Source organism: Brachyistius frenatus, unplaced genomic scaffold (assembly GCF_029030835.1).
Source record: "Brachyistius frenatus isolate BFR_SWC_R1_liver_20210118 unplaced genomic scaffold, ASM2903083v1 Contig_99, whole genome shotgun sequence".
Classification (NCBI taxonomy): domain Eukaryota; kingdom Metazoa; phylum Chordata; class Actinopteri; family Embiotocidae; genus Brachyistius; species Brachyistius frenatus.
In genome coordinates this window covers 332,086-347,500 of record NW_027210698.1, presented here as the reverse complement: position 1 = coordinate 347,500, position 15,415 = coordinate 332,086, and the positions used below count along the sequence as shown (strand labels likewise).

Here is a 15,415-nt window from a genome sequence, read left to right as displayed (position 1 = left end):
TACAAGCTAATATTTAAGTGTATATGTGTTTTAAAGAACTGGTAACCAAACTCACTAGATAACCAATCATCAGGAAACAGGCTTTTTACTCAGGTAAACAATAACAGGAAAAAAAACAAAAAACAAAAAAAACACTGCCGTTTTCTTTTTTAATATTTTGGAAATGACTAAAGTGAGGAAGGTTACAAAATGAGATGAGAGTGGGGATTTGTTGGAGCACTTCAGGTGGACAAAAGAAATCACTTAAAGTAACCGGAAGGGAACAAGCTGATGGCAAACACCGCTCCCACTCCTTGTGTGTGTGTGTGTGTGTGTTCCAACAAGGCGAAAGGACAGGGGAATATGCCAGACATGCAGAAGCAACCAATCAAACAAATCCCTCTTCCTCTTTGCTCGCCGACGTTTCTCTCTCACTCTTGCAATGAGCTGACCTCTATTACCCATTCAGGGGACAAGGTGTGGATGGATGGGTGTGTGTGTGTGTGTGTGTGTGTGTGTGTGTGTGTGTGTGTGTGTGTGTGTGTGTGTGTGTGTGTGTGTGTGTGTGTGTGTGTGTGTGTGTGTGTGTGTGTGTGTGTGTGCGTGCGTGTGAGAGAGGGCTTGTTTACTTGTGGCAGAATATGAATGAGGGGATGAGGGGAAATAACAAAATTGGCCTGTGACGCACATGGTGCTCTAAAAAAAAGGGGCATTGTGTCAGTTGGGAGTTTGTGTTCAAATCCCAGCAAGGAGAGGGGATTACTTTAATAATATAATATCTAATAATAATATTAATATGACATCATTCAACTTCAAATCCAACTGGTCAATAATAATCAATTTTTTTGAAATTCAACGCCACGTGATGTTTTGTCTTTGTTCTTTCTGATCTTCAAGACTTTCTTTTTAAAAATATGACAATAATGTTTTAGTGTTTAAACTGCGTGATCAAAACTGTGCTGTGCGTTCAGACTGAACACCAGGTTCTGTTTATATGTCTCTAATAATTATCCAAAGCCAGCTGTATGCTTTCAGAGAACACAACTACACAGAAAATCAATACGTTGCGAGCTCCCCCCCCCCCCCCACACACACACACACACACACACTATCCATACAAAATGCATCATTTATGACCCTCTTTGAGCGGACTCTCCCACAGGTAAGCAAACTGATCAGATGGTGACAGAATCACTGAGACACTGTGAAGCTGCACACTCTGAAATGTGACAGATTAATTTGCTGTTTCAGGCGTCACAACACAGATCACGACGTGTGTGCATATTTTGGTGCGACCTACTTTTCGATCTCGCTGTTTTTACAGGTGCGTGGGACGCAGGAGGAAGAGCAGGAGGATGAAGGAGTGTTGGGGTCCGTCTTGCTGCTCTCCCCGTTGCTCGTTGAAGGCATCTCTGTGGACACAAAGGTAACGTGCTTAATACTGCGCCGAGACTTTTCTACCTGCAGGAAGCCTTCGCACTACTCAAGCCAAAACGAGAAGACACAGCGAAACAAATATAGAACTTTCTTAGAACTCTTAGAATTAAAAATTGCCAAAAGTTGCATACAAAATGCAACCGATATGTAACACCGAAAGGTTAAAGGCTGCTCCAAGAGATTCAAAATGAATCCAAGGTCTATGCCCATTAGGAGGCAACGACTGAAAACTATTCCCACTGGAAAGAGGTCAGACCCAAATATTTGGGTCTGGAGATACCAGGCTAATTTTCAACCGCATGAGCGATTTTATATCACATATCATTAAAAGCATCTAAAATATATGCTTAAATAAGTGATTTATCTTAAACAATTGCTGAAGACTCTTTGCAAACCACAACCCATGCACCTCTAGAATCTGAATAAGAATTAAAAACAACCAAACCATTGTTTTCTCAACACACACACACAAAAAAACAGCGCTTACTTTGGCCCTACTTACCATCGCTGGCCCATTTGGAGAATTCAGGCGTTATTCTGTTAGAAGGCATCCCACCGCTGCAACAAAGAGACACAGATGTCCATATGAATGGTGGCTCAAGGCTGCAGTAGCAAGTTAAGTCAGTATTCTGGTAGTACGTCTGGCTGTGAAGCCTTCATACTTGAGTACAGCCCCCCGTAGCGCCTCCCTCTCCCGGGCTTCTCCTTGGTCCTCTCCAGCCCCGGAGCAGGGGATGATGTCGGCCTCGGTGTACTGGGCTTTGCCATACTCCAAGGTGTCGTCTCCGTCCACGTCGAGGTCGGCGTCGCTGTCCGCTGCGCTCTCCTTGATACTACAAGTGGCGAAGCCAGTTCCTGCAAAAAGAGAGAAGACATCTCTTTTGTTTAATCAGAAGAAAATGGGATTGATCACTGTTAAACAAATTACACAGACGGGCTTCAATTATCATATACATTTTTTTGAACATAAAATCACTACTTCGCATATAGTTGTAGAGTCATACTCTTTAATGAATAACTATAATGACTTTCTTTGATTTTACAAATCACAACGGGACTGTTCTGTGTACTAGACTTGGTAAAAATAAAAGCACAAGACATTTTTGTCTTGTCTTTCAAGGCAGAAAATCAATGTGCCCTGTCCACATGTCAATTTATCAGATTTGTGTGAGTACACAACTTCTAAAGTTTGTTTTATCATTTAGCTCTGCTTCAACTAGATGCCACAGTGCAAAGTTATCTGCACCAGTATTTAAAAGCACAGCAATGTACATCAAAATACAGTTGTATTAAAAGAATAAACCTGCATACGAAGGAAAAAACGCCAGAGACCTCGACTAACATTTTGAGACATATTGAAAATCACAGAATTTAAATTTAGCTGCTCTAAAACTTGAGTTTTTCCAAACCAAATTAAAGATTTCCAGATAACCTGGAGACAGGTGAGAAACGGAGGGAGATTTGGTCCGAGACAGGAAGGTGAAGAGAGAGACGGGGTAAAGTGACGGAGACTGACACCTTACCCATCAATCTTTGAGAGAGAGGAGGGTGTGTGTGTGTGTGTGTGTGTGTGTGTGTGTGTGTGTGTGTGTGTGTGTGTGTGTGTGTGTGAGAGTGAGAGAGTGTGAGTGGCACTTCTATAAACCCAGTGATGAACGCTCAGACAAACCCTTACCGCTGCCTGACTGCTCCCTTCAGCTCCACTTAACCACAGAGTTGGCTCTGTGTGTGTGTGTGTGTGTGTCCGTCACTTGGAGGTGTCTCTTCAATGTTTGTTTGAGACCGTCTGTCCCTCTGTCACTTAGGCCCTGTCTCTCCAACCTCTTGAAGGCGTGTGTGCATGTGTGAGTCTGTCTACCTGTCACTTACACCATGTCTATCTACCACGCACAGGTAGGTAGGTAGGTAGGTGTGTGTGTGTGTGTGTGTGTGTGTGTGTGTGTGTGTGTGTGTGTGTGTGTGTGTGTGTGTGTGTGTGTGTGTGTGTGTGTGTGTGTGTGTGTATATCACTTACACCCTGACTATTGGAGCTGTGTGTGTCTGTTGGTGATGGGCCTGACAGCCATCTTATTTACACCTATTTCAATAAGCTCTCAGCTGTGTGTGTTGTGTGTGTGTGTGTGTGTGTGTGTGTGTGTGTGTGTGTGTGTGTGTGTGTGTGTGTGTGTGTGTGTGTCACCAGACAGAGTTGACAGCCATCTTATTTAACCCGACTGTCCCAGTGTGAGTCTCAACACTAGACTTCCTATAACAGTTGCTGTCAGTGCCCTATTATATCTCACTGCACTATGGCATCTTTGTCAAAGTAGGATTCAAACATCTGCTGCTTCTCCTCCCACTTAACTCCGATTCACTCTCCAGAAAAAAAAAGAAAAAAAAAAGGAGCAGAGAGAAGAAGGAAGGTGAGCGTTGAACGAATGAAAGTCGCCGTGATAAAACGTGCCGCTTTACAGCAGCCCATGGTTTTTAGAGATCAAATAAAAGGAACCTTTTAATTTTTATTTGGTCTCGGCGATGGGGAACATATGGGAGCAGCGGCCACGCAGACTAAATCCAGCAGTCTGCTCGGCTACTGGCGCTGGAGTTTTACAGGACACATGTCAAAGTAGTGGCATACGATATGTATTTTAATTTCAACACGTTTTCTTCCCCTCACTTAGAACTAAACCTAAATAAAAAAAAAAATTAAAAAAAAGCGTAATTAGACCCAAATCAAGCAAGGTGCTTTGATAAAAACTTGATTATATGTATAACTTTTATACTGGATTTTATAAATGAATCTACCATCAAATACTTTGTTTACTGTCTGGCATTTACACATTACTCTGCGGACCTGTCTGTCATCAGCAATACTGTGTTGACTGATGTAGTCCTGTGGTACAGATGACAAACCCAAAAGGGTACTGCAGCAATTTTGTCAGATTTTGTATTACATAGACTCTTAGGACAATTTAAAAAAAGACAGGTCATTTCTCTTAAAGCTGATAAATCTTGACTTTAAGTTCCTACATGATCAGGTACTACAGGCTGAGTAGTAGTAACGGGTGATCAGTACTACAGGCTGAGTAGTAGTAACAGGTGATCAGGTACTACAGGCTGAGTAGTAGTAACAGGTGATCAGGTACTACAGGCTGAGTAGTAGTAACGGGTGATCAGTACTACAGGCTGAGTAGTAGTAACGGGTGATCAGGTACTACAGGCTGAGTAGTAGTAACGGGTGATCAGTACTACAGGCTGAGTAGTAGTAACAGGTGATCAGGTACTACAGGCTGAGTAGTAGTAACGGGTGATCAGGTACTACAGGCTGAGTAGTAGTAACGGGTGATCAGGTACTACAGGCTGAGTAGTAGTAACGGGTGATCAGGTACTACAGGCTGAGTAGTAGTAATGGTTGAGGGTCCAGTTTCAGGCCACTGATGTCAGTGTGGTCGATGAACTGTAACATATTCTGCCACAAATACAAACAGCCATTAGTCATAACATTTAAACCACTAAGTGGAGACGTATTAAGAATAATACAAACCAAAGTATAAATCCTCCCTTCATGACTGTCATAATATTCTTCTTTTATCATCTGAGTGAGGAGTGTTGATTAATAGATTTTGGACAGTGTATTTTGTGGTGCTGTTGACCTGTACTTGGTGATACTGATGTGGTTTGGTTTCCCATTTGAATGAATTGAGTTGATTTCTTAAAGTAAATCTTTGTTTTCCCCTCGATTAGAGATGGATATGATGCTGCGTCTTCACCTGTATGTCAAAGCTGGACTTCACGTGGCCTGATTTGTGTGTAAACACACTGTCCAGGACTGTGCTGTGTTCGCTGTGTCTGTCTGTGTGTGTGTGTGTGTGTGTGTGTGTGTGTGTGTGTGTGTGTGTGTGTGTGTGTGTGTGTGTGTGTGTGTGTGTGTGTGTGTGTGTGTGTGTGTGTGTGTGCTGCCTGTTTGCTCTGTATGTGTGCTTCTATCTGTCCCTCTAAGCAGTCTTGGCAGGCCAATCTAATCTGGCCAGGGAAAGGTCAGCCTCACTCTAACTGCCTTTCACTCACATTATGCCCTGACGCCCCCCCCCCACCCCCCTTTTTATCTCTCCTCTTTCCTCACCTGCTTTTCCTTCCTTTTTTTGGGGGCAAAATCCCTCCTTTCTTTCCTCCTTCCACTCTCCCCCTGCTTTTCCTTACTTCTTCTTCCACTTCATCATTGGATCTTCCTCTCTACTCTTGTATCACGTTTTCCCTCTTCTTTGCTACAAAAGATGAATCAACCCACTCATACCAACTCCTACGTGGTCGGCCCGGTCTGTGTCATCATCACAAGCATCTCTTGAATATCGCGGACTCTTTAACGTGCTAACTACACGTTCTATCCTCAGAGTCGCGCGCTTCATGACAGCGACAAACACAGCCCCTTCATTTCCATACACGTCCCTACAACGAGACTACGAGAGCAGATCTGAACCGGCAGGCGGGATCAAAAGACTCATCAGGCCGACTGGCAGCTCGCCTCAACCAATCGACCCCACCTCAGCAACATCCTGTTACCATAGCAATTATCGAGACCCCCTAAGAAGCAGAGAGGAGGCGTGTCAAAGGTCATCGCACTATCTCTCTGCCATTTACAGGTCAGAGACAGAGCGAGAGCGAGAGAGAGATGTGGAGAGGGACACAGACACAAAGACATGAGACGGTCATCTTTGAAGTCCATTTACAAAGTAGAGATTTCTCCTCTTCTGGATCCCTGTGGGTCATCTCAACCCCCAGTAATCCCCCTCTGCTCCCCCGCCGTCTCTCAGGACGGCCCCATATCACACCTCAGGATCTGTCGGCCCGCCTCTCTGTCTGCGGCTCCACTCACAGCAACTGTTGTGTTACGAACTTTGATTACATTTAGCCTTTTTCCAGTTTTGTAATGATGTAAAATAACGAAAGCAAACAGGACTCAGACACAAATAATGAAAGAATACAGACGGGGAAAACTGGAAATTCTGCCATATAAACACGGCAGTCGTCCTATTTGAACCCTCATTTGAGTGGATAACTCGCAGTAAGAGAACTGAAGTTTATTCTGTGCTTTAACTTGTACGTCTACAGCTGAACTGATGCTGCATCCTGAACCTTCCCTGTTCCTCATGAACTGCTTAATATAAAGCGTCAGATTTCAACTCTCATTTCTGATGGACTGAGCATCTCTGTCATATCCCTTTCCTTCAAATAAAACCTGGAAGTTATGTCACATTAGAATGTAATTGTTCAGCTGTGGTTCAACAGAGAACCTAATGATTGCAGGAACATTTTGGATTGATATATATTTAGGTCGTGTTCACAGTCGTGGTCATTAATCCAGCGAGTAAAATTTGTTTCTGAGGTGTAGTTCAGATACGATTAATTGTTGGTTGAACTAAATAGGCAATTCAAAGGCACTGTCTTGGGCTCTGGTAAGTGTCCGGGAACATTCTGTTGTTTTCTGACAATAGAAAATGCTGAATGTTGAATTGATGTAGTGAAAAGACAACAAAAAGATAAACTGTTTGATGGGTGCAAGTGATCTGGACCACAAGTTTAGCATTTCATCTCAATATTTTCTTACAACAAAAATTTCAAATTGGCATTCAATGTCTGGTTGGATTCATGATCTCGTTGTCTTATTCTTTGATTAAATAGTTCCTGATTTTAAATTTGACCATTTTTAGACAACTTAACGTAAACAAAGCTTTTCTCATGCTGATAGTTTTCATACTTTTGTGGAATATATTTGAACTGCATCCAACACTTTCAAAAAAACAAAACCAACAACAACATACAAATCTTACAATAAGGGTTCAAATGAAGTCTTGTTTTTGGTATCAGTGCCTCACTCAGGTCTCATATTGACACTAGTGTCAAAATGACTCAAAAACAGCCCATCATGAGACAATGGACAGATGGCATTTGTCCAAATTTGTCCTTTAAATAAACAAGTATCCTGCAAACTTATGAGGTGAAATCCAGTTCCTTTGCAGCTCATAAAACCGACTTGAAGAGACAGTCCAGTAGACAGATAACGAAAGTGTCTGTCTGTGTGGGTCTTTTCAACCTGGCTAAGCCTGTGCAAGACACAGGGAAGTCTTCACTCACACAGAGTTGAATCATAAACTGATCTTGTTCGATTTTTTTTTTTCCCTCCCTCTCTCCCTGTCCCTTGAAAGGGCCCGTTCCCCCTCGCCTTTTCTTCCTCGCGCTCTCAAAGGGAGGCAGGGCTGGTGGCACTTCACAGAGGAAGAGGCCCGCTCTTCATCTCGCCAGCTGAGACCCCCTGCAACATCTCTATATCCGTCTAGCCGGCCGCTGGCTCTCGAGAGCCTGCTGGATTCAGCCGTGTGTGTTAGAACCACTGAGGAGCTTTCAAGACTAAATCCACCTTCTGAGCTGCCTGTGCCGCGCGCGTGTGTGTGTGTGTGTGTGTGTGTGTGTGTGTGTGTGTGTGTACGCGCGCTATGTGTGTGTTTCAAGTTGCTCTCCCCAGGCCACCTCAGTTATCTGTGTGACATCACAAGGTGCCCTATTAGAGCCCGGCAGAAGGGTCCTGTGTCTGCTGGTTTTAACGACGAGAGAGAGCGACGGATGGATGGATGGATGGGCGGGTGGGGAAGCCACCTCCCGCGCTACACTTTGTCGCGGTTTAGTTGAGACTTCAACATTGATCCGTCTTGTCTCCTCTCTCTGTGAGGGAGGGGGAGGCAGGTGACGGTCAGCATGTGTGTGTTTAACAACGGATCGAACAGGAAGAAGGACACATGAAAGGTGCAGAGCCGAGAGAGTTCGAAAGAGCCTCTTTGGGACGACAACAAATCTTCACCTCCATCTGAGCACATCCCGGTGACTCGCTTCCATCTGCCTCATTCTTCCTGTTTTACACATACACACAACTGAGGCCACAACGGGAGGCCGCTGTGGAGCGCAGTCAAGTTTAAATCATCAAGCTAAAGGGAATCCAGTAATTCTATAAACATAAATAAAATGCCCTTTGTTTAGAGGCACTTTTTGGGAGGAAAAAGTCAACATTGTTGGGTGTTCACTCAAATATAAAAAAGTCTCTTACTCATTTATGAATTCAAAACCAGTGTATTAAAACATCTATAATTGTTAATGTTGTTATAGTTCACTGGTGTGGTGGTAAAAGGCACCCACGCATACAGAATCAAAACTATATTTGATCATTGTGCAAATCAAGTCATTTATCAAAGCAACTTTGCTTATTTTTGTGTTTTATGTCCACTATGTGGCCAAAAGACTAAACACCTACATATGACAACTACATGCAATTGTTGATGATCTTATTCCCAAACCATCGGCTTTAAGCTGCTGTTACAGAAGATGCTGAGCAACAAGGACTTGCTCACAGTTGGAGCTCCAATTTATTCAAAAGGTGTCCAGTGGGATACACAGCAGGGCTCTTCTTCTACCAATTATTTTATTAATTAGAGAAATAACTGGCAGATTAATCACTAATGAAAATAATCATTAGTTGCAGCAATTTAAGGGAGTCATTTGGATTCTGGGAACTTATAACTGGCATTATTTGCTATTTGATTACATTTATAGATAACATGATTAATTAAAAATAATCACTGAGAGATCAGTCAGTAATTATAATAATTATTTGCAGCAGCCATACATGTGTAAATGTTAAATCTAAAATAAGTAATTTCCTCTGCTGGTGGTCCAAGACTTGATTCCCTTATCCTGTCAAAACTTAATCAAAGCACTAAATAAACGGTTTTCACTGGGTTAGCGCCGACATTGCAGAAACTCTGCTAATGAGACATTAAAAGAAATCTTTAAATTAATAAACACAGTCAATTTTGGATACATTTAAACAACCCTTCCAGTGACAATCAAGTTGTGAACCTTGTTAACACGTCCATGATAAAAACGTAGAACATCTGCAGAAATGAAAGCATCAAGGGATTTTCTTCTTGGAATTATTTTTGAAATATGTCGTTTTGTCAAACACACAAGTTTTTTAGAGGTTTCATCAATGCCAGGAACTTCAATACACTGTTTTCCATATCATGTGATAAATTCCTTGTGAGGAAAGACAATGAAAATAGTAGAATTAGGAGGAGACAGCAAACAGAGAAGGTGATGGAGAGCTGAGCGGGAGCACTGTAGGTGTGCAGCGTCACAGAGCTGCTGCTGTGCTCCCCGGTGACCAGCTCGCCCATCCACTTCTATAATTGCATTTCTGGGCACACGCACGCACACACACACAGAGCGGTGACCGGCGGGTCAATTGCCTAGCTAAATGTGTTTTCCTTCCCTCTCGCTAAGAGGGCTGTGTGGGGCCGAGCCAAGCCGAGCCGGGCTGACCCCGGGCCAGCCCGCACTGCCACCGGACCGCTGGCACCATTACGGCTCCCTGGTCACATTCAACACTGGTCTCAGAGAACTAACAGAGCTCACGCTGGACAGGAGCGCAGTGAATGATGGACGAGCAGAGAAACAAAGAGGGAGACAGAAGGCAGGGAGGGAGAGAACAAACAGTGCCGGCCTGAACTGCCGGGACCGGCCGCGACCTCGGAGCCGTGACAGGTCAGTAAGTCATCTGGCAAGCAGACGACTGGACATCGACATCATCACACAGCACACGTAGCGCCGACACTGACAGCAAGGACAGACATCCTGCCTTTGAGCAGTGACTGGGGGTCTGAAATAAAGCCAGCGCTGAATTGTGTGAGGTGTGTGTGTGTGTGTGTGTGTGTGTGTGTGTGTGTGTGTGTGTGTGTGTGTGTGTGTGTGTGTGGTGTGTGTGTGTGTGTGTGTGTGTGTGTGTGTGTGTGTGTGTGTGTGTGTGTGTGTGTGTGTGTGTGTGTGTGTGTGTGTGTGTGTGTGTGTGTGTGTGTGTGGTGTGTGTGTGTGTGTGTGTGTGTGTGTGTGTGTGTGTGTGTGTGTGTGTGTGTGTGTGTGTGTGTGTGTGAGAGAGGTGTGTATGTGTGTGTGTGTGTGTTTGTACCTCTGAAGCCACCCTCCAGCAAAGCCGTAGCTCTGATCCTCTTCTGCCCCGCCCACTCGTACTCCTCAAAGCCCCGCCCATTCTCTCCATCCATGTCTGCGGAGTCATCGTCGCCAAGCGCACCCTCACGCTGACACACAGAAACACACAGGGTCACACTTCAATCACAGCAAACTCAGCTATTTTTCTTCAAAACACTCTCTAGTGACTGAGTTTAAACATATAATCTGTGGAGTCACAGAGCTTTTAAAGGGACAGTTTGGATCCTTGGAAGTTGAGTTTCAGTATTACTTCAGTGTATTACTTGCAGTAGATGTGGGTTGGACATCCTCAGTTTGAAAAAAAAAAGCAGGCTGCTGTACTGGCAAAGGAGCAAAGTTATGTCCCGCCGTAGACGGGGTCAGCAACAACACAAATCTGAGCCACTTTACCTTTCTGTCAGACGGAGAAGTGCGCCGTTATATCGCTCTCTTCTAAGCGATATAACCTCGCAGAACAAAGGAGTTGCTGGTTCACCGCTGCCTTGATTTGATTAGTTTGTTTGTGTTATTGTGTGACTTCTGTGATGTTTTAACACGTTTGTTTAAATCTGTACAAACGTCAAAGTCCCACAATACCACGAACGAATTAACCGACTGAGACGCGAGTAAACCAGCAACTCCTGAGTTCTGCAAGGTAAACATTTTGTTTTTGTAAAGGGAGTCTGGTGGGTTAGAAGAGAGCAATACAACGACTTCAATCAAACATCAGAAAGGTGACTGACTTCAAGGTAAAGCCATACAAATATTCAAAGTATAGCATGCACTTAAGCTGGTATACTTTTTAGACTCCGCCCACAGCAGTACGTGGCTTCGCCATCTTGCCAGTTCAGCTGTCTGCATCTCCAAACTGAGCATGTGCCGACCTTCATCCACTGCAGCGACTATATGGAGAAATACCTGATACAACCGCACTTCAAACAAACCAAACTATCCATTTAAACCAAGGCATTTGTTTCTTATAGACTCTTAAGAGTACACTATTATACTTTATAAAGTAGAGGTGTGGTAGAAGACAGGCCAGATATCCATAGCACGCTTTACCTGTACTGTACCACACGGAAAGACGCTGATTAGCTGAATGACATGTTTAAAGTTTGTGGTGCCTCTTCGATGCCAAAGTTAAACAACCAAGTCCAAGTGTCATCCAACCAAACGGTATTAATGATACCTTTATTCTCCTATAATAGGTTGTTTTTTTTTTCTAATCAAAAGAAAGGAGACTGTTTTGTCAACAGCTTTCTTACTGTAGTTGTACAGTTGCTGATGAAAACAAAAAACAAGGAATGAAATCCCTCTCACAATTTAAGAAGTTACCAATCGTTTAGCCAAATAGATCCTTTTGGTGGCTTCATTGCTGTTTGAATTCAGTACATAATATTGATTCCGATTATAGGCAGGTCAGCCACGGACATATCTTTATGCTTCAAACATTTTCCAGGGTTTTTAAAAGAAACCACAGTTCCATTATTATGTCGAAGAAATGGCACAGAAATGCATCCGAGACCATCAGTTTGATGTCAGGCCTCCTTGGAAGCAGGAGCTCAACACCGGGCTATCAAAATTCAGCTCACATGACGTGGTACAGTACAGGAATGCATAAAGAGTGGAAAAGAGGTATTAGTGTCTCTAGCTAGTGTGATGGACAGCAGTCAGTGAGGTGGGTTACAGGAGGAGTGGTGATTAGTGGTGATGATGTGTCTCTGGTCTACTCATCTACAGGACAGAAGGAGAAGTGGTGTCCAACGGTGACAGGACAGGGTGTCACTGGTTGGCAATAAAACAAGGAGAAATGTGGGACTGTTGGGGCTTCTACTTCTATGTGTGCAGATGTGACTGTTAATCTCACGTAGGAGCTTCATAGACACGATGCAATCACGTCATATTGGATCAACCGCAGCTTGCAACTTGAAAATAACAAATGTTATGAATATTTCGGTGTTTTTTTTTTTTTATGCTCAAGTCATTCAGACAATTCATCCAACATGATGTGACTGCAATACGGCCGTATAAAGCCCAGTTCAGGCCGAAGATTCACGACGGGACGAAACTGTTTTACAGCATTACAGGGAGAAGTTGCAGCAGAGTGAAAGTGTCGCCGCTGACTCAGCTTTTTAGAAGGTAAGGTATGTCAACATTTCAGCAGCCAATCGGTTCGTCGCGAAGTTGGTTGGTCATCAGACGGTGTCTTAATAGTTGGTGTTTTTTCAGCTTATTAGAGAAAACACCAACTACTCTAAATGTCAGAACTGCTTTAAAAGACAGCAAAAAACCGACAAACTGAAATCAACCGTGTCAAATTCATGGCAGAAATTTACATAATCCATCTGGCTGTTCCAAAATGTCAAGCGTCTGTTTTTTTAAAAAAAATGTTTTTGCAATTTCATCATTACGAAAAATGCAACCGGTCCAAGTAAATCATTAAATCATCCGGCTACAAAAAAGACTGAAAAGTCTGCAGGTAAGGTGGATTTCCAGAGTGGTTGCTATGGAGATGTTACACCGTCTCGTCTTTGTTGTCTGGGTGCGAGCTGTCAGGTTTCGGGAAGCTGCAGAATGGAGAATCGTGAGTCGCTGTAAGTGTCAGGTCATCTCCTTGTAAATCTTTGGTCTGAACCGGTCATAAAGGAAGTTGTGAAGAGGTGGTCGATAAACGAGTGGAACAGTTACTACTGGTTGGTTTCTGCTCTACAACACTGATGGGACTCTACAGCATCTACAGGAAGTAGAGAGGTGACTGGAAGAGAAGGGTTGAGAAGCTGTCCGACTGGCGGTAGGCAGGGTTCAGGGCCCCGGTTGTACTACCTGGATCAGGCATTGTTCCACATGTCTACTCATCTCCTCCTCGCTCCCAGCCAAGGGGGCGCTGCACAGCGGACATACCTGGCCCCCCTCCTCAGGCTTCCTCCTCTTCATCTTGCCTATACGGGCTGGACAAGCAGGGGTGGTGAGGAGAGAAAGAAGGCAGGGAGACATGTTTTTAATGTGAACGGAAATCAGTGGAGCGTCAATACGGCTTTCTGAGGATGCTAAAGTGTCGCTGCTTTTCAGGCACGGGAGCAGATCAAAAGGAAAAAAAGAAAAAAGAAGAGCCGAGGGGTATTTATGTCAGATGAATGCCGCTTAAGTCAATCATATATAATGGATTAAATCTCCCCAAATGGCCTGCACTCTATTCTCAACTCTTCACAAGCCTACAAGGGATGTGAAATCAGGCTGATCAGGCTAAATGCGTCCGCTTCTGGAATGTGTTCGGAAAGAAAGAGCTGGACGTGACAATCTCAATCCTCTTCTCCCTCTCTGTTCCCCTCTTTCTCTGTATCCTCCTCCCCTTCCTTCCTGTCCCAGCCCCCCCCCCCCTCCTCCACCACCACACACGCATTTAATTAGAAATTTAACAGAGCAGAACAGCCGTCATTGCACCCCGAGTCTCTGTCGTTTTTTCTTAACTGCAAATGGCGCGCGGGGACATTAATTTTTAGCTGGCTGGGAAAGCAAAGGAGGCCCGAGAGGGGACGGAGGGAGATGGAGGTGGGGGACCATCAGCGGAGACGCCGTAACCGCAGGGTGAAGCGGGTGGAGGGAGCGGAGCTGGGAGGGCGAGAGAGAGAGAAAACGGCCTCTTCCTCACCAATTGTCCCCTGACGCTAATGGAGAGGAGCACAGTTAAATAGGGAAGGGAAAGGGTTGCTAATTAGGTCCGGCATGCATCTCAGTCCCGCCCCCCCCTCCCCCCCAGCCATTATACCACATGAGAATGATTCCTGGTTCCTCATTAGGGCAGAGAGAAAGTAGCGGAGGCCGAAGTTTTAACTAAGTCTTCACTAAAAAACAGAGTTATCCACCGTGTTGCATCAAAACGGGAAACACTTCGTTCAAAGTAACACGACGAAAAACAACCAAAGAACTTCAGAAATGTGCTCATGATGAGAAGATGTCCTGCTTTAAACTCACTCTGTCATTCGTGGGAATTACATTTGAATCTACCGACTACTATTTGTTTTGTTTTTTTAAAGCGTACATTTACTTTGATCGACCTTGTTTTAATTTTTGTTTCCATGAAGACATATTTTCCTTCCTTCGTATACTTTGAAGAACGTATAACGCAAAAAGACGGAGGATGTAGGTCACGTAGCGACTTGGATTAACAGATGCAGGTTGGAAAGCAGGTTCAAAATCTTTCAAATTACTTTTTTGTGTCTTTGAGGATTCTATAAATACCGTCAGAGCAGCCGTAAGTGGTGTTTAACAACCTGCTGGGATTTCACAAACGTCCTGATAAAACATAAAAGGCACAAAGTGGCTCTATTCAGAACTAAAATGAGCTCAGCACGCGGGACGCCATGCTTTTGGGCTAATAAACGCAAAACATAGCGCAATAAATGCGTCGGGCGAGATGGAGCGGGCAGAAGGCACAAGAAGATGAGTCAGCACGCTGGAGGCTCCTCCTGAAAAAGATCCCTTCTCACAATAAAAACAAAACGTTGCAGGAGCGACGCTGGCTCTCCTTTAGAGGGACAACGAGGGCCGTGACGTCAAGGCTTTTTTTTTTTTTTCTTTTTAGTGACGTCATAATGTTACTCAAGCGTGATCACTCATTTCAGTATGAACTTTCTTTTCTACTTTCCAAAATATACAACCTGCTGCTGTTTCCACTACCATGACAGCAGATAGCTGCAGCATCAAAGTGTTTTTTGTTTTTTTCCACAGCACCTAAACTTACGAGAAACTTTGTCCGACCGATGTTTGCTCAGGATTATTATTATTATTATTATTTATGGCATACATGTTCACATAAATATAGTAGAATAGCCCCAAAATGACACCAGATGTCTTTATTTACCCCCCTCCCCACGTGTATTATGTACTATGTGAAGTATTTTCGGACATTTGAGTAAATCTGTTGAACTTTTCACGGCCGATAAGAAGCATGTGCGCAGCAATAAACTCCTAAAAACAAAACAACAACAAC

At 43.9% G+C, this 15,415-nt stretch overlaps 1 protein-coding gene across 4 annotated transcripts in view; it reads right to left on the bottom strand.

The window, feature by feature from the left end:
• Positions 1 to 15,415, bottom strand: part of rnf220a (ring finger protein 220a) — a 180,491-nt gene that overhangs the window by 19,544 nt on the left and 145,532 nt on the right. For 2 of the 4 annotated variants that reach the window (XM_069711366.1, XM_069711369.1), the window contains 5 exons: positions 13,327 to 13,373; positions 10,406 to 10,535; positions 2,079 to 2,271; positions 1,919 to 1,974; positions 1,280 to 1,391 (listed from right to left, as the gene is read on the bottom strand). In XM_069711366.1, the coding sequence (XP_069567467.1) occupies positions 1,280 to 1,391; positions 1,919 to 1,974; positions 2,079 to 2,271; positions 10,406 to 10,535; positions 13,327 to 13,373 (538 nt within the window). Of the gene's footprint in view, positions 1 to 1,279; positions 1,392 to 1,918; positions 1,975 to 2,078; positions 2,272 to 10,405; positions 10,536 to 13,248; positions 13,374 to 15,415 lie in introns of all 4 variants that reach the window. The other 2 variants (XM_069711367.1, XM_069711368.1) reach the window with 1 other exon arrangement.